Below are 24,089 nucleotides of genomic sequence, written 5' to 3' on the forward strand. Positions count from 1 at the left end.
CCTTAAAGCGTTGCTATCATATAAATCCGGTATAGCGGGGTCTGAACCCTCTATAACAGTAATTATAGATAAACGGTATACCTTGAAATGAATCGGAGCACTCAGTATATGATTTTATATAAAACATTGTATTTGCTTATCATACAGCATATATACAAAATATGAACAGTTCCAAGTAGTGTTTCCTTCTAACAGTATTCCATCTCATCATGGCCTTTATAGCCAAGTGATCATCAATCTTCTAAGCACATTCAAAAAAGAATATAACAGTTGTGTTATGTAGAATAGGATCAATCATAGTCTCATCTGTATTAATAGCTGTGTATACAGTAGCTGTGTAAAACTTGTAGTAATCTTAAAGAAACAGCATAAAAAATAGCTTCTAAAAAAACTTCTTGCAAACATCTTAACAGAACTTAATGCTGAAAAATTAATAAAGTAAATCACCAGAACATTAAGCATATTACCCCTTTCCTGTCATCTCTTCAGCATCTAGAACCACGTGTGGGAAGGTAGCTTCTGCCTTGTGTGTCTTCTCAGGAGATTGGAAGGCTAGTGCAAACTATAAGTTTTCAGCTCCTACTTTTATAGTGATTGAAAGCAATATGGCTGCCTAATCTGGAATTTCCCTGAATCCCAGGTTCTGATTGGCTAAAGCTTCCGTGCGTCGATGCTTTATCATGTTTTGAATACCTAAATCATAATATTGTTTATAAATCCTGATTAGGGCATTTCTGACGCAGTTAATTAAAAATGGACGTCACCAGCCATCTTGTCTGCTGGTTGACTTTTCTGCCCCAGGCATTGAACTTCCAAACCGTAAACAAGTATATAATTTGACACATTTCTGATAATGTCCTTCTGCTAATTAGTTTGGCATGAGTCTGTACTTTCCCAGAAATAAAATTGGTCAGGTTGACACTGTAATACACAGTAAAGAGTCTTCAGTAATTTAAGGCTTATTGAAACATACAGGGCTTCTAATATACTCATTTAAATATAAAGCTTATTATATAATTCTTATTAAAACAATTAATCATATAAGATATAATTGCAGATTAAAATGTAATATAAAATCATTTTCTATATATTTGCCTTTCTTAAAAATATATAAATATATTTTCAACCGGCAGATGTCAGTATTTCATCAGGTAAATAACAAGCAATACTATGAAACCGCCAGGTGGCATAATTGTCATAAAAACGGGACAATAGAAAAAAACCTATTGACATTCCAGAATTTTTGGTAAGACTTCCTAACCCAAACATTCATGTGGAACGCTTCTAATGTTTTTGAAACTTTCACTGCAGAATCCACCATTTAAATATATTTCAAAGTAATATATTCTATTATATAGGGTTTAACAATAATTATTTCTTTCTTTGGAAGGACTGTATTGATTATTATTTGGATTAATATTTGTGTAATAACTGAGCAAATAAACATATGATTGCTGCAGTAATGTGAGTTTTAAACTTGCTTTCTGTCTGCACATACTGCGCTGTATGACCTTGACATTTGAAAGATGGTTGTAGTATAAACAAAGAATGTTTTGGCTTCTAAACTAAAATAATCCAATTATGAGTTTCACTGCCTGGAATATGCGGATATGTCACAGAGCAATATTTTAAAGTACCCCAACTTTACAGTTTACAATGAAATTTTGCATAGAACATTAAAACTTAAAACATACACATATGACAGCTTTTCCTGCATAAATAAAACCGCTAGAATTCTGACACAGGCATGGGCAAACTTGACCCTGCAGCTGTTAAGGAACTAAAAGTCCCACAGTGCATTTGCTTTTGAGTCATGACTGTGGCTGTAAGACTCCTGCAATGCATTGTGGGACTTGTAGTTCCTTAACAGCTGTAGGGCCAAGTTTGCCCATGCCTGGGCTAAACCTATTCCTGGCTACCTATACTGCGGCCATCTATTACTGGCTGCACCTGTGTGGAGCTCTGTGAAAACGGCGCTGGAGTTTTGGGCAGAGCCGGTATCGCCATAGTTCGTAATAGGAATTACGGCTATAGCGTTGCTAAGTGAGTAATTTGGCGCCGTCAAAAGACAGAGCACAAATTATTATAAAAACACTACTTTGGCTGCCAACAATAGCTGGAAGCGGAATTACATCTTTCACCACTAGCCATGGTGACCTGGAGGGGGAGTAGTATTTAACAGCGCCAGGACGTTTGTAGGAGCAGTGTTAGTCTGAAGTCTTGATCTCATGGACATTGCCAGATGCTGGGTTTCCTTTACTGCAGCTTTTACTAACCTAGACAGCTAGTGACAAGACTATATACTCTGTACAGCACCGCAGGAGATGTCAGCGCTATATAAATAACTACTTCTAAAATGGTAGCTGGACAAGGGGAACGGTTATGACTCTAGACAAATTCATCCACTGAAACCTTAAAGAATTGAAGCGAATTAATTTTGCCCTTTTTACCTTATAATTCGCTTCAGTGCTCTCAGCACACGTAAACTGCCACGTCCCCGCCGCAAAATGAGGGCTGCAGAGCCCCCAAATCCCCGGGGGCAATCCGGACGGAAAGCTCTGCCTCTCCTGATGTCAATCGTGGCGCATCGCCGCCTCTCCCCGCCCCTCTCACTCTTCCTTCACAGAGAGGGGCAGGGAGAGGCGACGATTGACGGCAGGAGAGGCAGAGCTACAGCAGAAAGCTCTGCCTCTCAGAGCAGCAAAATCCACGACCAAGCTGGTCGTGGATGTTTGCACAGGGATTTGGGGGCTCTGCAGCCCTAGTTTTGCGGCAAGGATGCGGCGGTTTACTTGTGCTGAGACTACTGAAGCAAATAAGAAGGTAAAAAGGGCAAAATTTATTCGCTGCAGTGTCTCTTTAACCACTTGCCGACTGCCTACTGCAGATTGGCGGCAGCAACGTGGCATCCCCAGGACCATGTAACGCAGAATGGCATCGGGTCCTGGGGCACTGTTTTGCCGGGGATCGCGCGCTGGGATGCGCGCGCATCCGCCGGCAATAGGCTCCGCCCACCCGTGATGTCAACCCGCCGGCCAATCGGGAACGCCGGCGGGTTGTTAACCCGACGATTGCCGCATAGGAAGCGTATAATATGCTTTGTAATGTTTACAAAGCGTATTATACAGGCAGCCTCCTGCCCTGGTGGTCCCAGTGTCCGAGGGACCACCAGGGCAGGCTGCAGCCACCCTAGTCTGCACCCAAACACACTGATCTGCGCCCCCCCCCCCCGCCCCCTGATCGCCCACAGCACCCCTCAGACCCCCCCCCCCTGCCCACCCCCCAGACCACTGTTTGCACCCAATCACCCCCCTAATCACCCATCAATCACTCCCTGTCACTATCTGTCAACGCTATTTTTTTTAGTCCCTAAACTGCCCCCTGGGGACTCCTGATCACCCCCCCCCCCCCTGTGTACTGTATGCATCTATCCCCCCTGATCACCTGTCAATCACCCCCTGTCACTGCCACCCATCAATCAGCCCCTAACCTGCCCCTTGCGGGCAATCTGATCACCCACCCACACCATAAGATCGCCCGCAGATCCGACGTCAGATCACTTCCCAAGTGCACTGTTTACATCTTTTCTCTCCTCTAAACACCCACTAATTACCCATAAATCGCCCCCTATCACCACCTGTCACTGTTACCCATCAGATTAGACCCTAATCTGCCCCTTGCGGGAACCCAATCACCCGCCCACACGCTCAGATTGCCCTCAGACCCCCCCCCCCCATCAATTTGCCAGTGCATTATTTACATCTGTTCTTCCCTGTAATAACTCACGGATCACCTATCAATCACCCCCTGTCACTGCCACCCATCAATCAGCCCCTAACCTGCCCCTTGCGGGCAATCTGATCACCCACCCACACCATTAGATCGCCTGCAGACCCAACGTCAGATCCACCTCCCAAGTGCACTGTTTACATCTGTTCTCTCCTCTAAACACCCACTAATTACCCATCAATCACCCCCTGTCACCACCTGTCACTGCTACCAATCAGATTAGACCCCTATCTGCCCCTAGGGCACCCAATCACCCGCCCACACCCTCAGAACGCCCTCAGACCCCAGCCCTGATCACCTCGCCAGTGCATTGCTTGCATCTATTCCCCCCACTAATCACACCTTGAGACACCCATCAATCACCTCCTGTCACCACCTGTCACCCCCTAGCACACCTACCCATCAGATCAGGCCCTAATTTGCCCCGTGTGGGCTCCTGATCACTCGGCCAAACCATCAGATCCCCCTCAGACCCCCTTCCGATCTATTCCCCAGTGCATTGATTGCATCTATTTTCCCCTCTAACCACCCCCTGAGACACCCATCAATCACCTCCTGTCACCCCCCCTAGCACTCCTATACATCAGATCAGGCCCAATACAACCTGTCATGTAAGAGGCCACCCTGCTTATGACCGGTTCCACAAAATTCGCCCCCTCATAGACCACCTGCCATCAAAATTTGCAGATGCTTATACCCCTGAACAGTCTGAGACATTTAGTTTCCAGACTACTCACGGTTTTGGGCCCGTAAAATGCCAGGGCAGTATAGGAACCCCACAAATGACCCCATTTTAGAAAGAAGACACCCCAAGGTATTCTGAGTATGGTGAGTTCATAGAAGATTTAATTTTTTTTCACAAGTTAGCGGAAAATTACACTTTGTGAAAAAAACCAATTAAAATCAATTTCTGCTTACTTGTGACAAAAAAATAAAATCTTCTATGAACTCACCATACTCCTAACGGAATACCTTGGGGTGTCTTCTTTCTAAAATGGGGTCATTTGTGGGGTTCCTATACTGCCCTGGCATTTTAGGGGCCCTAAACCGTGAGGAGTAGTCTTGAAACCAAATGTCGCAAAATGACCTGGGAAATCCTAAAGGTACTCATTGGACTTTGGGCCCCTTAGTGCAGTTAGGGTGCAAAAAAGTGCCACACGTGGTATCGCCGTACTCAGGAGTAGTAGTATAATGTGTTTTGGGGTGTATTTTTACACATACCCATGCTGAGTGGGAGAAATATCTCTGTAAATGGACAATTGTGTGTAAAAATAAAAAAAAATAAAAAAAATTGTCATTTACAGAGATTATTCTCCCACCCAACATGGGTACGTGTAAAAATACACCACAAAACACATTATACTACTTCTCCTGAGTACAGAGGTACCACATGTGTGGCACTTTTTTGCAGCCTAACTGCGCTAAGGGGCCTAAAGTCCAATGAGCACCTTTAGGCTTTACAGGGGTGCTTACAATCTAGCACCCCCCAAAATGCCAGGACAGTAAACACACCCCACAAATGACCCAATTTTGGAAAGTAGACACTTCAAGGTATTCAGAGAGGAGCATAGTGAGTCCGTGGCAGATTTCATTTTTTTTGTCGTAAGTTAGAAGAATGGAAACTTTTTTTTTTTTTTTTTTCTTTTTTTTTTTTTATCAGTGTCATTTTCCGCTAACTTGTGACAAAAAATAAAATCTTCTATGAACTCACCATGCCTCTCAGGGAATACTTTGGGATGTCTACTTTCCAAAATGGGGTCATTTGGGGGGTATTTATAACATCCTGGAATTTTAGCACCTCATGAAACATGACAATGGGTCAGAAAAGTCAGAGATGCTTCAAAATGGGAAAATTCACTTTTGGCACCATAGTTTGTAAACGCTATAACTTTTACCCAAACCAATAAATATAGGCTGAATGGGTTTTTTTTTTTTTATCAAACCTGTTTGTCCACATTTTTCGTGCTGCATGTATGCAGAAATTTTACTTTTTTTAAAAAAAAATGTCAGCACAGAAAATAAAAAAAAAATCATTTTTTTGACAAAATTCATGTCTTTTTTGATGAATATAATAAAAAGTAAAACTCGCAGCAGCAATCAAATAGCACCAAAAGAAAGCTGTATTAGTGACAAGAAAAGGAGGTAAAATTCATTTAGGTGGTAGGTTGTATGACCGAGCAATAAACCGTTAAAGCTGCAGTGGTCTGAATGGGGAAAAAAGTCTCTGGTCCTTAAGGGGTTTTATGACTGCAGTCTTTAAGTTTAAGTGGCTTTTGGTTTCAGTACCTTCTGAATCACTAACATTTTGCCTTTTTTTTTTATTTATTTTTTTTATTTTTTTTAAGGTCCCTCAACTGAACAGAGGCATATTTGTACAGCACTTCAGAGCTACTTTTACATTCCTGCTCTAACAATATTGTAACATATAGGAAGTCCCTAAATTATGAACACCCGACAATCGAATGGCCCAATCCCATAGGGATGATGTAATTTCTGTGTTGAGAGAAGGTTGAAGTAGCAGCTTTAAACTTTTCCTAAATTCTGGCATACATCCCCCTCCTGTGTTCCTTCAGCCTACTCTATATGGGAGAATACTAAAGGTGGTACAGAGGGATGAAAGGGTGGAACGAGGTTGCAGCAGAGGGGACACTGGAGGGACAGAGGGACACAGTGGTGGCACAGAGATCACAGAGGAGGCAACCACAGGGACAGAGGTAGAACAGTGTTCCATTTTACAAATGGATATAGGTTCAGAACAAACTTAGTCCCTTTCTTGTTTGTTACCCAGGAAGTACCTGTACTGTACAAGGATCTGACCAAAGTTATGCTGCACATGCTGGTTTTTTAAGTGTGAGAATAAAGTCGATAATGTCTTTTGTGCAATAAAATATATATTTTTTTTTCTATTCATTTCAGACCTCATGATGTCCTTGCTACGCTGCTTAACAACCTGAAAGTACAAGAGAGACAAAACAGAGTGTGCACCACTGTTGCAATTGCTATTGTGGCTGAAACATGTTCACCTTTTACTGTTCTCCCAGCGCTGATGAATGAATACAGAGTTCCTGAGCTCAATGTCCAGAATGGTGTATTGAAGTCTTTGTCTTTTCTTTTTGAATATATTGGAGAAATGGGAAAAGACTACATATATGCTGTAACACCTCTGCTTGAAGATGCTTTGATGGATAGGTAAATGTTGGTTGTACACAGCCTATAATTTTTTATAATTTTTTTTTTACAATTATTTTCAATGTTTTTTTTATTAACAAGGACACGTACAGATTCTGAGGCCTAGTGCACACCAAAACTGCTAGCGCTTTGCACATTCATTTATGCTGAATCGCTCCAAAAAATGCAACATGTAGCACATGCAGGTGCAGAGACGAGCAACAAAATTGATACCTGGGATGGAAGGTCTCAATTACCAAGAAAGGTTAGATAAACTGAGGTTAGTCTAGAAAAAAGACGCCTTAGAGGGGATCTAATTAACATGTATAAATACGTCAGAGGGCAATATAAAAGCTTGGCGGATGAGCTTTTTGTTCCTAGGCCTTCTCAAAGGACTAGAGGACATGATCTGCGCATGGAGGAAAAACGTTTTAGCCATTTATTTAGGAAAGGGTTCTTTACAGTAAGTGATTAAGATGTGGAATGCATTGCCACAGGGAGTAGTTATGATAAATTCTATACCTGCATTTAAAGGGGGCTTAGATGCTTTCCTTGCGTTGAAAGACATCCATGGCTACAATTACTAGGAATGCCCAATGATGTTGATCCAGGGATTTTATCTGACTGCCATCTGGTGTCGGGAAGGAATTTTTTCCCTTTTGGGACTAATTGGACCATGCCTTGTAAGGGTTTTCGCCTTCCTCTGGATCAACAGGAATATGTGAGGGAGCAGGCTGGTGTTGTACTTTGTTCTTTGGTTGAACTCGATGGACGTATGTCTTTTCAACCCAACTATGTAACACATTTGCGAAATAAAAAAATAAATAAATCACAACGCTGCTGTGGAAACGCCTTCATAGGGTTATAGTAGCCAAGCGCTTTTCAAAGTGCTCAAAAGCTCTCTTGGTGTGCACTAGCCCTTACTGCAAGATTTCTGAATGCAGGTATTGGCTTGCAGAGACCTATTGAGAGTTATATAATAAATATACATGTATTTTCCCAGAACGTCCCTGGGACAGCACCCCTCCTCTGAGACTTGTCTCCCTCCCACTTCTGGACAGTAAGCTATTAATAAAATAAATTTGCATAATGGACAGCAGACATAAATACAAGCCACTCACAGATGTTCTCCAGTTGTTTTTCCTGTCCCGGACGGAGGCGGTGGGGAGGTCTCTATGCTCCCATGTCAGGTGGCAGGTGCAGCGGTGGAGCAGGCAAATCGGGCTGAGCAGGGTACTCAGTGTGCCGCGCGTCCAGCGTATGGGAGGCTTCTCCACGGAATCCAGAAGATTTATGGACGGCAGAGCGCTTTCCGGAAGTTCCGGTGGAGGCGCAGTGACGTCATGCGCAGGCGTCCCGCATGACGGAGATCACGTGACCGGGCTGAGTGCAGGCCGCGGCGGTGATTGGAGGAGCTGATGCGGAGAAGTGCGGACCAGCTGAGAATCATCAAGGAGGAGGAGCTGGAGGTGAGGGTAGGGCTTTTAAGCCCAAAAATTGTTTTATGGTCTCAATGCTGCTGGTGACCATGGAGGACGCCGCAGGCCTTTCTAATCTGCAATCTGCAGAGTCTGGCCCTGAACCCTCTCTGGTGAGCAAATGTATGGTCTTTTGCGGACACTGCTCTTAGTTTACACTGAGGGGACTGATGATTTTTTTTTTATTTATTTTTTTTCTGTTTGATATTTTTCAGCCCAAACCTGCTAAATCTGACAAGAGTGATAAAGATAAAGACAAGTCATCTTCTCAGTCCACTCAGAGTAGACATGCATCAACCTCCAAAGAAAGACTATGTGTTATATGTAGTAACCGTATATCTTCATCAGCTCCTACCTCCAGGAAATTATGTCAATATTGTACCGACAAAATTGTTAAAGACGAATCGCCAGTTGTTTTCAAGGATTTAATGGGGTGGATGCGTTCAGAGATGTCTTCTGCTATAAAGGATATAAAAGACTCAGCTATAGCCTCTACTTCTGCTGCGGCTGCTGCTGCTGTTGCTTCTGCTTCAACTTCTGCTTCTGTGCCTCTGGATAGCGATGTTCAGATTCAGGGGCCCCCCTCTATTACTGATATCTCTGTGCGGGCAGTTCCACCTCCTCCCCTCAGCTCAAAAAGAAAAAGGGGTGAGGAGTCAGAAGGATCGCAAATTTCTGAGGAGGAGGGAGAAATCTCCTCCTTTGAAGAAATATCCGCTGAGGATACTGTGGATAGATCTGATACGCATCAGAAATTTGCCTTTTCATCAGAACTTATGAAAGAATTATTGTCTGATATGCATATTGCCATGGGAATCACTATTGAATAGAAACCTTTGACGCCCTTGGATCAGATGTACGAGAGCTTGTCAGACCCCCAGACTTGTTTCATCCCAGTCCATTCCTCTTTAAAAGATATGATTAGGAAGGAGTGGGATGATCCGGAGAAGAGGGCCTTTTGGCCCCGTTCCTTATGTCGTAGATACCCGTTTTCTGCGGAAGACCAAAAATTCTGGGGTAATTCTCCCAAGCTTGATCCATCTTTTTCGAGGGTATCAAAGAAGACAGATTTACAGTTTGAAAATTTTGGGAACTTAAAAGATCCCATTGATAAAGACTGACAATCTCTTAAGAAGGGCTTGGGAGTCTTCTTCCCTAACATTTAAACCCTCAGTAGCCTCTACGGCAGTGGGTAGGTCCTTAACCTCCTTGCCGGTTATCCCGAGCTCAGCTCGGGGTAACCTGCGCAGGAGGATATCTCAGGCCCCGCTGGGCCGATTTGCATAATTTTTTTTTTGTTACAAGCAGCTAGCACTTTGCTAGCTGCTTGTAACTTCCGATCGCCGCCGATCCGCCGCAATCCGCCGCGCCGAGTCGCTCCCCCCCGCCTCAGAGCCCTGCGCTGTCTGGCCAATCAGTGCCAGGCAGCGTTGAGGGGCGGATCGGGATTCCCTATGACGTCCCGACGTCGGTGACGTCATCCCGCCCCGTCGCCATGGCGACCGGGGAAGCCCTGCAGGAAATCTCGTTCTCAACGGGATTCCCTGCATACTCTGATCGCCGAAGGCGATCGGAGTGGGTGGGGGGATGCCGCCGCTTAGCGGCTATCATGTAGCGAGCCCTTGGCTCGCTACATGATTTAAAAAAAAAAAAATTAAAAAAATGTGCGGCGCTGCCTCCTTGCCGGATTTTTTAGACCGGCAAGGAGGTTAAGAACCTGGCTAGCAAAAACCCAGGATAAGATAGCTGCTGGAGTCCCTAGAGAAGAGATTCTTAAAGACTTCCCTAGGTTGTTTAATGCCACCAATTATCTCACTGATGCGGCGGATGATACGGTAAAGCTAACAGCTAGAACCACGGCCCTGGTTAATTCAGCCAGGCGTGGGGTATGGGTGAAAACTTGGCAGGGGGATAACTCTTCCCGTTCTAAGTTATGTGGTTTACCATGTGAAGGAGAATTCCTTTTCGGTTCTAAATTAGAGCAAACACTAGAAAGAACTGCAGATGCGAAGAAAAATTTTCCCGCGAAGAGGAGGCCCTTTCAATCTAGGCGTTCCTTTCGCCCCCCTAATAAACCAGATCCAGACCCTAAAACCTCCTCTAGAAGGAGATGGGGGCCCAATAAACCACAAAGAGGCAGGTCTAGCCTTGCCCAAAATCCAAAACAAACTAAACAATGACGCCAGGCTACCAGTGGGAGGAAGGTTATCCCACTTCTACGAGCTGTGGCGTCACCTCCTTCCTCACAATCAATGGATGGAGACAATTGTGTTAGAAGGTTATACCATAGAGTTCAAATCCCCACCTCCGCTAAGATTCTGGATAAATCAGGAACAGAGGTCTCGAGTACAGAGAGAGGCCCTACAAAAGGAAATTTCAGCATTGCTACAAAAAAGAGTAATCAGGGAAGTTCCAGCATGTCAAAGAGGACTGGGGTGTTATTCCCCGATATTTCTGGTAAAAAAGCCTCAAGGGGAGTTTCGATTTATTCTCAACATCAAATCAGTAGTAAATCTGTTACAAAAGAACTGTTTCCTGGCATCACTAGACTTAAAAGACGCTTATTTGCATATCCCGATAAATCTGATATCGCAACAGTTCCTGAGATTTGCCACCTGCGTTCAGGGAGAGGTAAGACACTTCCAATTTAACGCATTACCTTTTGGCCTGTCCTCGGCCCCGTGGCTTTTCACAAAGCTTATGTCTGAAGTATTGGCAGTGTTGAGAACTAAGTCAGTAAATGTTTTAGCCTACTTAGATGATTTATTGTTTTGGGGTGACTCAGCAGATTCTGTAAGAACACAGGTAGATCTTTCCCTCAATTTTCTGCAGTCTCTAGGGTGGCTAATTAACTGGTCCAAGTCTTCCGTTGAGCCCAGGCAATCTATGGAATTTTTGGGGTTGACTATTTCAACTGTGGATGAGAAAGTATACCTACCTCACAGAAAGATATCTGCCATTCTAAATACTGTTATTTCTTTTCAGGCAATGGGTTCGATCAGGTTGAGGAAAGCCATGTCGGTCCTAGGACTACTAACCTCCTCCTTTCCAGCAGTCCAATGGGGTCAGTTACATTCCAGAATTCTTCAAAAATGGATTCTCAGAAACTGGAACAAGGACATTGCTTCTCTAGAGAGGAAGGTATTAATTCCATACTCAGTGAAAGCATCTCTCAGGTGGTGGCAAGATCCTGTAAGACTGTCACAAGGTCGACTGTGGTGCTTTCCAACACAAAAGACTCTGACAACGGATGCCAGCTCCTGGGGGTGGGGAGCTCATGTGGACGATCTTCCAGCACAGGGTCCTTGGTCAAATCTGATGAGGGGGAGATCATCAAACAGCAAGGAGTTACAGGCTGTATGGAAGGGTTTACAACATTTCAGTAGTCACATCAGTCAGTGTCATGTTCTGATACGCACAGACAACAACAGCGTTGTAGCATATATCAACCGGCAGGGAGCAACGAGAAGCCAACTATTAGAAAAACAGGCGTCCAGAATCCTTCACTGGTCCGAGGCCAATCTGAAATCCATCAGAGCAGTGCATCTGAAAGGGACAAGCAACCATCTAGCGGGTTATCTAAGCAGATCTGTGTTGAGGCAGGACGAATGGTCCCTGAATCTGGAAGTGTTTCAGATCATCAGTTCAACATGGGCTCAGGCATCTGTGGACCTGTTTGCAAGAAGAATAAACGCAAAATGTCCAAAGTTCTGCTCTCTGTACCCTCAGGACAAACCATGGGCAATAGACGCTTTCTCGCTGAATTGGGGGTCAGAGCAGATGTATGCCTTTCCCCCGCTATCCCAGATATCGAGGGTTCTCAGCAAGATTTGTCAGGACAAAGCACGAGTAATTCTGATAGTTCCCTTTTGGCCAAAGAGACCTTGGTTCAGTCTTTTACAGAGATTAAAAGCAGATGCTCCATTAATGTTGCCTCAACATCCGGATTTACTCCAGCAGGGTCCAGCGTTCCATCCGAACCTACAGCAGATGCATCTCTCTGCATGGAACCTGAATGGAACATCTTAAAGGCAAAGGGTTTCTCGGATAGTCTTTCGGAGACCTTAATTCAGAGTCGCAAGAAGGTCACTAGAGTTATATATCAGAAAGCCTGGAGAATATACAATGAGTGGTGTAGGGATAAAAAGATGGACATCCATTCATCCACTTCAGTATTGGAATTCCTGCAGTCAGGATTTAGAAAAGGTTTAAGTATTAGTACTTTGAAAGTACAAACGACAGCAATTAGTGTTTTTTTACAGCGAAAGTTGGCTCAGGAAGAATTCTTTGTGCGTTTTTTTCCAGGCCCTGAAAAGACTACGACCTGTAGTTAGGCCAAAAACCCCTACTTGGGATTTGAATATTGTATTACAGGCTATGTGTGATCCCCCGTTTGAACCTCTGGATCAAATCTCCGAAAGAATGTTGTCTTTGAAGATCGCATTTCTCATAGCAATTACGTCGGCCAGAAGGGTAGGCGAATTGCAAGCTTTATCAATTAGGCCACCCTATTGTGTTGTCACGGATGATAAGGTTACTGTACGCCCAGATATAGCCTTTCTTCCTAAGGTAGTTTCAAAGTTTCACAGATCGCAAGAAATCTTTCTTCCTTCCTTTTGTGAAAATCAGTCAAATGATAAAGAGAAGCGTCTACATTGCCTGGATGTCAGGAGATCTTTGCTTCACTATCTGGATAGATCCAAAACTTGGAGAAGAACGGATGCTCTATTCATATTTTTTGGAGGAAAAAATAGAGGTTTACGTGCATCTAAAACTACTATTGCCAGATGGATAAGAAAAGCTATTTCCACAGCCTATCAGTCGCAAGGAAAGACTGTACCAACATCTGTCAAGGCTCACTCTACAAGAAGTGTCTCGACATCCTGGGCAGAGAGGGCTGGGGCTTCCATCGAGCAGATTTGCAGAGCGGCTACCTGGTCCAGCCAAAACACATTTGTAAAACATTATAGACTTAATCTTTTGACAAGTGGTGATCTGTCTTTTGGTAGAAAAGTTCTACAGGCAGTAGTCCCACCCTAGTTATTCATCTTGTTCATCGTCTCAGAGGAGGGGTGCTGTCCCAGGGACGTTCTGGGAAAGACAACACTTACCTTCGGTAAAGTCTTTTCCAGTAGTCCAGGGGACAGCACCCCTACTTCCCACCCTATGTGGGATCTATTAAGAAAAGAAATTATGCAAGCACAGTACGGTGAGTCCGGGTCATCTTTTTTACTTACTGGAGAACATCTGTGAGTGGCTTGTATTTATGTCTGCTGTCCATTATGCAAATTTATTTTATTAATAGCTTCCTGTCCAGAAGTGGGAGGGAGACAAGTCTCAGAGGAGGGGTGCTGTCCCCTGGACTACTGGAAAAGATTTTACCGAAGGTAAGTGTTGTCTTTTGAGATAAACCTGGTTTATGGCCATAAACCCTGGACTGCAAATACGTGCCACAAAGATCGCAGCTGTCTCCAAGGCCGGATTACTATGGATCAGGCAACCTCTAAGGGGTTTAGTGAGTGAGATGAGAGGTCTGGGTTAGCTTATCAGACCACCAGCTGGTTAGCTCCCTGTGCCCCTATTTATAGTTTTCTCCGACAGAGGGGTAAGGAAGATCAGAAGAAAGGGAAACTAGAAAGATGATGGCTCCTCCACCACCTCCTTATCTTGGTTTGGAAGCTCATGCTGAATTCAGGGTTCCCAAATGGAGGATTTTTTTATGGCCATTCATAAAGCTGGATGAAACACCGATTTTAAAAGCATAGAAAATCAACAACGGCAAACCACATTTGTAAAGTGATTTTTCTCCCGTACAACTCAAAGCACATAAGCATGGCTCAGACCAATAATTGGTTGATTGGTAAATTGTGGTACAGAGGAAGAACTCTATGTCCAGAAATGCCAGGCTAAACAGGTGGCTTTTCAGTCTGGATTTAAGTAACTCCAGGGAAGGAGCTGTGTTTACTGGGTGTGGTAGGGAGTTCCAAAGGGTAGGGGCAGCATGACAGAAAGCTGTGGCTCCAAAGGTTTTGAGGTGCACTCTGGGGGTGACCAAGTTTATGGAACCTGCTGATCTGAGTTTGAGAGGTGTGGTGCCGCTTCAGCAAGTCCTTCATGTATCCAGGGCCGAAATTGTGCAGGGATTTGAACGTCAACAGTCAATATTGAAGAGTATTCTCCATTTGACTGGTAGCTAGTGCAGTGAGCAAAGGATCGGTGTAATGTGACGATGGCCAGGCTGGTTTGTTAGCAATCTGGCAGCAGCATTCTGAACTAATTGCAGGCGGTACCGGGCCTTGTTTGGGGGGCCTGCATAAAGGGCATTGCAGTAGTCCAGTCGTGATGTGATGAAGGTGTGAACTAGGGTTGGAAGATCCTTTGGGGAAATCAGATCAATAATTTTTGTAATGTTCTTCGGATGAAAGTAGGAAGATTTGACTACACCAGTAGAAAACTACTGGTTTCTGAAGCTCAATTCCCTATCGATTAGCACACCAAGGCTGCGCACAAGGTCGGAGATGTTTAAGTCTGAATTCCTAATCCCGATTGGTGCTGATTTAGAATAGAGTTGTTTTGATGCCAAGTGCTGGCTTTGGACAACAAGGACCTCAGTTTTGTCAGCATTCTGTTTTAACCAATTGTCATTGATCCACGCCTGTAGCTCAGCTAAGCAAGAATTTATTTTTTGAGTAGGGTCTGTTCCACCAGGTTTAAAGGACAGGTATAGCTGCGTGTCCTCGGCATAGCAGTGGTACGTCAGGCCATGATGTTGGATAATTGTACCAAGTGGCAACATGTAGATTGCAAACTTCAGAGGTGATGGGATTGATCCTTGTGTCACTCGTTCGCTCCTGGTGTGTATCATTGTGTGACGTCGTGCGCACCCGCTGCCAGGAAGAGTCGTCGCTGACGACTGTTGTCAAAGGGAATGCGCAGAACCCGTCTGGGGAGTATGCAGCATTACATTCTTAAACAACACAATGTAACTCCAAGTCAGTCACACTTATGTGAAATAAAACTTTCCACTTGTCTAGTAACACTGATTCACAATCAATTTCACATGCTGTTGTGCAAATGGAATCAACAGGTGGAAATTATAGGCAATTAGCAAGACCTCCCCAATAAAGCAGTGGTTCTGCATGTGGTGACTACGGACCACTTCTCAGTTCCTATGCTGTCTGGCTGATGTTTTGGTCACTTTTAAATGCTGGCAATGAGTTCGATCTAATATTAACATAAGACAGAGTCTACAACCCACACAAGTGGCTTGGGTATTGCAGCTCATCCAGGATAGCAAATCAATGCGAGCTGTGGAAAAGTTTGCTGTGTCTGTCAGGGTAGTGTCCAGAGCATGGAGGCGCTACCAGGTGACAGGCCAGTACATCAGGAGATGTGGAGGAAGGCTGTAAGAGGCAGCAACACAGCAGCAGGACCACTACCTCTGCCTTTGTGCAAGGAGGAACAGGAGGAGCACTGCCAGAGCCCTGCAAAATTGACTCCCAGCGGACCACAAATGTGCATGGGTCTGCTCAAACGGTCAGAAACAGACTCCATGAGGCAGACTTGCCACTTGCGCCCTGTGCTCTTCATAGATGAAAGCAGGTTCACACTGAGCATATATGACAGTCTGGAGATGCTGTGGAGAACGTTACATGCAACATCCTCCAGCATGACCGGTTTGGAAGTGGGTCAGTAATGGTGTGGGGTGGCATTTCTTTGGGGGCTGCACAGCCCTCCATGTGCTCGCCAGAGGTAGCCTGACTGCCATTAAGGACTGAGTTGAGATCCTCAGACACCTTGTGAGTTGATATATGCTGCAGTTGGCCCTGGGATCTTCCTAATGCATGACAATGCTAGATCTCATGTGTCAGCAGTTCCTGCAAGACAAAGGCATTGATCCTAAGGACTGGTCCACCCGTGCCACAGACCTAAATCCAATTGAGCACATCTGGGACATCAATGCTACGTTGCACCACAGACTGTCCAGGAGTTGGTGGATGCTTTAGTCCAGGTCTGAGAGGAGAGCCCTCAGGAGACCATCTGCAACATCATCAGGAGCATGCCCAGGCGATGTAGAGAGGTCTTACAATAGTGTACTGGTTAAGGGCACCGCCTTTAACATGGGAGACCAGGGTTCAGATCCTGGCTAGGGTCAGTACCTATTCAGTAATAATGAGTAAAGGCAAGACTCCCTAACACTGCAGGGTGGCCTCTTAATCGCGGAGTGGATAAAAACTTTAAAATTTGCTGGGAGGAAGTGGTGGGCTTGCCTCCATAAAGCAGACACGAAAGACTGTCTGAATAGTAGTCGCATTTATTAATTAGTACCCCAAAACAGTGCAACGCGTTTCGCAGGCCCAGCCCGCTTCATCAGACAATAAACATGGGGACAAGACTGTAGACAAGAGACAGTACATTATGCTATGGTAAATTCTGCAAATTTGCGTATCAATATATTGCATATCATAAAGCATATCATATGAAAGAAATTGTTTCGTGGAGATGGCATAAAAGAGTTGGGTGTGCAAGTAAACAATAGGGGGTAGAGGCTATGGTGCTCGTGATAGTAATGGGCTACGGGGTGTTATTTTACACAGATTTGCAATGAGTGGTATTGGTAATGGACAAGGGTATATGTCAGCAAGAGTAATGGGTAATAGAGCATTGAGAAGAGAACAGGGGGCCAGAAATACAGGGTAAAGTGTGCAAATAAAATAACATAAAGAACTCACCAGAATTTCAGCAATAGCCAGTGTAGCGCCTCAGTGAAGTGGTGAGGATGCTCAACTCCTTATATATACAGGTTCTTGCTAAAAGGGCCAATTAGATGTATGGGAGGTGTTGGGTGGGCGGGGTTAGGGTGAGTGTGCGAGCAGCCAATGGGCTCTCGCCACCTGTGTTCAGTGAGTTGGGTTTTTGGGAAGGGTGGGTGGGGTTAGGGCGGGCTTGTGAGTATTCAATGGGCTCTCGCCACCTGTGTTCGGTGTATTGGGTAGTTGGGGGGCGGATACAGGTATCATGGTTACCAAATGTGAAGCTGAACAGTGTACTAGCTGAATAGAGTACTGGTTAAAGGGCAACTAAAGTGAGAGGGATATGGAGGCTGCCATATTTACTTCCTGTTAAGCAATACTAGTTGCCTGTCTATCCTGCTGATCCTCTGCCTCTAATACTTTTAGCCATAGCCCCAGAACAAGCATGCAGCAGATCGGGTGTTTCTGACATTATTGTTAGATCTGACAACATTAGCTGCATGCTTGTTTCTGGTGTGATTCAGACACTATTATAGCCAAAATGATCAACAGGACAGCCAGGCAACTGGTTTAAAAGGAGATAAATATGGCAGCCACCATATCCCTCTAACTTCAGTTCCCCTTTAAGGGTACTGCCTTTGACATGGGAGACCAGGGTTCAAATCCCGGCTGGGGCAGAATCTACTCAGTGGTGTTTGGATGCTGTAAATGGGCAAAAGAATAAATTAAGTAAAAAGTATATGCAAAGGTCTTTTTTTCAAGATTTAAATAAATATAATGATTCGATCCAGTGGGAATAGAATTAGTATATTTGACAGAGGGATTGATGTGTAAAAGTATTTAGCTGCCATTTAGTGGACCAAAAAGTTATGACCCGGTCCTAAGACACAAGCATCAATAGACATGTCAGAGCAACATAAAAATTAAGAGAAACATAAAAAAAAAAAAATTAAACAAATATGGATCAACTTAGTAGTCCTGGACAATTGTAGCACCTGTTAAAACAGCACATAACAATCAAACCAAATTACTCTTTTTGACATAAAAATATGTAGAATAATGATCAAGCCAGAGGTGTAGTAATAAAAATGGACGGTTACACTAAAACTTATTGGGACAAATAAAATACAACAAATAAAAAAGTCATGAAACAAGACAAAAAAAGTGTAAAAGAGAGCGGCCAAGATAAAAGAAAAAACGGTACAGGAGGTATTTTAGTAAATTTTTTCCAGAACTTCATTCAGACCCTCAGGGCTGAGGGTTCTTATAGTTTGTATCCAGAACATTTCAAATTTTTTTTAGTTTTTCGAATGCGTTTGACGAACTTGCATCAGTTGAGTCAATTAGTGTAATGTTGAAGAATTGTGGGTTATTGGCGTGGTGAGTGCAGAAGTGCCGTGATACGCTGTGAAGGGGGAATTTTTTAGTGATGTTTCTTTTGTGTTGTCCGATTCTGCTGCGGGCCAACTGTGTAGTCCTCCCCACGTACTGGAGTCGACAGGGACATGAAATGAGGTAGATGACAAATTTAGATTCGCAGGTGAGGTGTTTTTTTATGGGATTTTGAATACCGGTACTGGAGGACACAAAGAATGTGCAGGTGTTGATAAATTGACAGGCTGTGCATCGGTTTTTGTTGCAAGGGAAATAACCAGGCTCCTGTGTTTGCAGGGTGGTGGGTTGGTTGGGTATACGTAGTCTGCTTGGCGCTAAGAGATTGCGGAGATTTGGTGCTCTCCTATATGTAATTGATGGTGTTGTGGGTAGTATAGGTCGTAGATAGGGGTCTTCCATAAGGATGTCCCATCGGTTTTTTAGGATATTGCGGATGGACAGATGTTGGGCATTGATTGTAACGAGTGATGAATCTGGGTGAGCATGTAGTATTAGTAGGTTGTTTGGTAGTGGTATGAGGGTTGGGATGTTTGGCTCTGTATCTTGCATCTTTGATCAGTTTTTTGGGGTAATGGCCATCTGTGAATATTTTGGTCAGGATCTCGGATTGAATGTCAAATTGTGATTGGTCCGTGCAGTTACTATGTATTCTTCTGTATTGACTGTAGGGGGTGTTGGTAATCCAAGGGTGGTGGTGAAAGCTATTGAAATGTATGTAGTTGTTGGCATCGACTGGTTTGAAGTATGTTTTTGTCATAATGTGATTCGATTCTATGTATAAAGTGAGATCGAGGAATTCGATGGAGGAAATGTGGTGGTGGTGTGTGAATTGGAGTCCTGCTGTATTACAGTTGAGGTAACTGACAAAATGCGTGAAGCGTCGCCTTTCCAGATGAAGATTAGGTCGTCAATATACCGCTTGTATAGTACAATGTTGTCAGAAAAAGGATGATGTGTGGATAGTTTAAGTACTTCCAGGAGCCCCATTGTAAGATTGGCATACGAGGGGGCGAACAAGCTCCCCATCGCGGTCCCACTCATTTGATGGTAAATTTTATCATTAAACGTGAATATGTTGTTTTTTAAGATGAATTCTGCACATTGCAGAAGGAAGGTTTGTTGTGTAGGTGGCATGGAAGGGTTGGTGGCTAAATGATATTGTAAAGCTTGAAGACCGAAGGAATGGGGGATATTGGTATAGAGGGAAGTGACATCGCATGTTAGCCAGACATAATCCGGCTGCCAATCGATGCCACGTAGGAGTAGTATGAGCTGTTGTGAATCCTTGAGGAAGGAGGGCAGGGACTGTACATGTGGCTGTAGGTGTTGGTCCAGGAATCTGGAAAGGTTGCAGGTGATGGAGTTGATACCTGAGATAATGGGTCTACCGGGCGGTTTTTGTAAACTTTTATGTATTTTTGGTAAATAGTAGAAAATGGGGGTAATCGGTTGGGCGTTGATGATAAAATTTCTTTCATTTTTGGTGATGATGTTAGATAGGAAGGCATTATTGATAAGGGTTTTTAATGTAATATTTAGAGAGGGAGTTGGATCTGTAGTCAAGGTTTTGTAATGTTTGGGATTGTCGAGGAGCCTGGCTGCTTCCTCTAGGTAGTCTGCGCGATTGAGTATGACAATGCCCCCCCCTTATCTGCAGGTTTAATAATCAGGTTATGGGTTTTTTTGAAGATTTTTGAGGGCGTGGGATTCACGTGGATTAAGGTTGGATTTGGCGGTGGGTAGGTCGTCCTGTAACATTTGTAGGTCTTTAAGAACTAAAGAGTAGAAGGTTTCAATGTAGCAGCCCTTAGAGGCTGCTGGGTAAAAGCGGGATCTTCCTTTTAACTGAGTAGTAATGCATTTTTCTGTGCTAATTTCAGGATGAGAAATGGTAACATTGGGTAGGGTGTCATTGTTGGTGATAAGCGAGGTTAGGGCATTATCTTCAGTGGGTTTGAGGTTTTTGATGGCAAAATGTCTTTTGAGTGTAAAGGTGCGTACACACATGCGACTATAGTCGTTTGTAACGATCGTTCCCCGATCTTTACCAACGACGATCGTTACAAAAAACGAACCAACGACTATTAAGGCAAACGACGAACGAGGCAAATCGCTACAAAACAAAGTTCTGTCTTGGCGGATTTTTACCACCGACGATCGTTAGCAAAAGTGGTACATCGTTGGAAACGATCGTTCGTACTAGGCTGGACATGCGCATTTCACTTTTTCTCCAAGGAACTTTACAATTTTATGCGCAGGCGCATAAAGTGCTTTTACGTGGTGTAACGTTCGTTCTAACGATGTGATCGTTACACACTTTTTACAACTAACTTTACTTCGGTCGTTCTTTCGTCAATTAAAAGTTCGTTCGTCGTCCTCAACGAACGATCGTTGTCGCATGTGTGTACGTAGCATTAGTTTGCGGATATAACTATTGAGATCTGAGAAAATTTCGAATGTATGGACTTGATTAGTTGGGCAAAAGGATAGGCCTTTTTCTAAGAGAGTAGTCTCATGGGTGCTAAGAATGTGGTCTGATAAATTGAAAATGCATCTGCTAATGTTTGTGGGGGGGGAGGGTTGTGATTATGGTTTTTTTTTTTTTTTTTTCCTTTTCCCTCTACTTCCTCTTTTTCTATGTCTGGTAGTGGACGTTTGGATTTGTTGGTGAGTTGGAAAAGTACCTTCTCTGATCGTGGGCTTGGTAATTGGGTAGAGAGAATGTTTTGTGATAGTGCTGAGGGAAGTTCTAAAAAAGAGGGGGAAAGGGTGTGGTTAGCTGATTCACTGCTGGAGGTGGGGTTGTCATTAGTCATTTGAACAAAGGTTTTTATATCAGTTTGGAGTCTGTGTGAGTTGGTGGTAGTATTGACCTGGGGTGGATTGGGGTTTTGATTGGTAGGGGATTGTGGGATGGGGTGTATTGTAAAGTCTAAAGAGTCGGGGTCCGAGTGACAGATGCTAATCTGGGATGCTTGGGCAGGTGAGTCAATGGTGGTTGTACCAGGTATAGTGGGAGTGGTATTTGAATTGGTGATGTTATTGTTCTGAGTGGTTTTGAGCAATGTTGCCGGGGGGCCATTAGGTATAAAGTTGAATTGGATAGAGGTCTGGTCTTTGTTGTTTTTTTTGCCGGCCCCAGTACGGGGGTAGAGGTGATGGATGTTTTCTTGTTGGTTTTAGTGCGTTGGGTTTTTAGAGCTGCTGTGGGGTTTTTTGTGAGATCAAAACTGTTTGGGGGAGGGGTCACACCTATGAAGGGAGTGGGCTTGGGTACGGTGTTGGGGTGTGGCAAGGGAACAGTGTGTGAGGCTGGAGGATTATGCAAAGGTGGTGGGGGAAGTGTTAAGGTTGGTGCTGGTGCCTTTGGTGTGGGGTGTAGAATGGGAGGTGGTGGGAAGGGTGGGAACCTATATGTGGGTGAGGGAATATTGAGACTCATAAGTGGGGGTGGTGGTGGAGGTGTATGATTAGGGCCCATCGGCTGCGCAGCGGGGGCGGGACGTGGCTTGCGTTCCCTCTCCCGGTGCTCAGCATACGCTAGACGGTCCCTGTTCAGTTTTTTAAGTTTTGACTCTATGGTGTCAAGTTCGAAGCGTTTAACTCTAGAGGTGAGATTTGACATAAGAGGGTGATATTTATCACTATTTTTATGGTTAAGTAGGAATTCCCTACATTCATTTATGATGGGCTGCAATTCACTGATTAAGGTTTTTCTTTTAGCTATGATCCTCTCCATCATACCAGCAGTGCAGACTTCAAGGTAAATGTACCAATCTGCACTGAAGATAAGATCCTTAGGGAAGGCAGTAAGAGTTTTAATTCGTATCCCATCGGATACACTTTATGTACAGCGCTGCGATCTACAGCAGCACTGTACTGGGGACAGCCGTGTGACACGGCTGTACCCATGGGAAGCCTATAAGAGCTGATCGCCATAATTGGCTGGCTGGGGGGAGGGAGAGATTTAAAAAAAAGATGTAAAAAGATATTTATAAACAAACATCTGGGGGGGGGGGGGGTGATCTGACCCCACCAACAGAGAGCTCTGTTGGTGGGGAGAAGGGGAGGGGGGAATCACTTGTGTGCTGAGTTGTGCGGCCCTGCAGCGAGCCCTTAAAACTGCAGTGGCCATTTTTGTGATAAAGGGCCTGGTCTTGTCATTATCACAAATGCCCCCCCCCCCAATGACAGCAGCCATCTTCTGCTTGTAATCATTACACACAGGCAAGCTGCCCTGCATCTCCACCCCTCAGCCTGTGAAAACTTCACTCCTCTCTCCTCCCCTCTGCCTCTAAAATCTCTGGTTAGTAACCACCTCCTCCTCCTGCCCAGACTGAGCTCCCATAAGCCCTTGCTACAGAGGATCTCAGAGTTCCTAGGCACTGGAGTAGCTGTGGGCAAGGCTTGTTTAGTTTATAGGGAATTGGGGTATTAAAACAATAAAAAAAAGTATTTGGCTTGAGGAATGCCCTATAAACTATATGTAAGGAACACAATTATGCAATGAGTAAAAGTTTATCTCTGATCCACTTTAATGCCCTTTTGTTGAAATAATTTTTTTAATAAAAACTCAAACATAAATTCTTTGCTTTTCTTTACAGAGATCTTGTACACCGGCAGACTGCTAGTGCTGTCGTTCAGCACATGTCCCTTGGAGTTTATGGCTTTGGTTGTGAAGATTCATTAAATCACCTGTTAAATTACGTATGGCCAAATGTGTTTGAAACATCTCCTCATGTAATCCAGGCAGTAATGGGAGCACTTGAAGGCCTAAGAGTTGCTATTGGACCATGTCGAATGCTGCAGTACTGCTTACAGGTATGGTATGTGTTTGTATTTACATGTGAGCATATGTGTATAGAGGGCTGTCCCTAACAGCTGCAGAAAACACCAGCCTTTAGCGCATGGTTTCCCAACCCGTGTTGTGACACATTCATGTGTCGCGGCATCTCCAGGCATGTGTGACCAAATTCTGTGCTGGGCACAGGCAGCTGGAGGCATAGAAAAAAACTGTGTGCTGGAGAAGTCCCTTTTTTTCCACACCTGGAGTGCTCTCCTCTTCATTCTCTACAGTTCCCTCCCCTGGCTCCTTCTGGTGAGCCCCATCTCCCTCAGCTAGTGTGCAATCACTTCTCCATTCCATTCTCTTTGAGTACCCAGGTGAGTGACTCTGCTGCATATATCATACTGCGGCTATGCAGCCACAATTCGTTGTTTCATCTGCTTCTCCCAAGGCAGTAACTTTAGCCAGCCACACTCCCCTACCACTTCCTACCTAACTCATTACCCTGCTTCTCCAAGCCCGTCACCCTCACCTACCTCTCCCCTCCCAGCACACTCCCCTACCTCTCCACAGCCTTCATTCTCCCCTACCTTTCTCCTCCCAGCACCTTCACCTACCTCTCCCCAGCCTGCACCCTTGCCTACCACTCCCCAGCCTGTACCCTTGCCTACCTCTCCATTCCCAGCACCTGCACCCTCGCCTGCCTCTCCCCACCCTGCA

The 24,089-nt window shown here is 44.5% G+C and overlaps 1 protein-coding gene across 3 annotated transcripts in view; it reads left to right on the forward strand.

Moving 5' to 3' along the window:
* Positions 1-24,089, forward strand: part of SF3B1 (splicing factor 3b subunit 1) — a 315,589-nt gene that overhangs the window by 264,816 nt on the left and 26,684 nt on the right. For all 3 annotated transcript variants that reach the window (XM_068244953.1, XM_068244952.1, XM_068244954.1), the window contains 2 exons: positions 6,706-6,978; positions 23,188-23,404. In XM_068244953.1, the coding sequence (XP_068101054.1) occupies positions 6,706-6,978; positions 23,188-23,404 (490 nt within the window). The remainder of the gene's footprint in view (positions 1-6,705; positions 6,979-23,187; positions 23,405-24,089) is intronic.

Source organism: Hyperolius riggenbachi, chromosome 7, assembly GCF_040937935.1.
Source record: "Hyperolius riggenbachi isolate aHypRig1 chromosome 7, aHypRig1.pri, whole genome shotgun sequence".
NCBI classification, from domain to species: Eukaryota; Metazoa; Chordata; class Amphibia; order Anura; family Hyperoliidae; genus Hyperolius; species Hyperolius riggenbachi.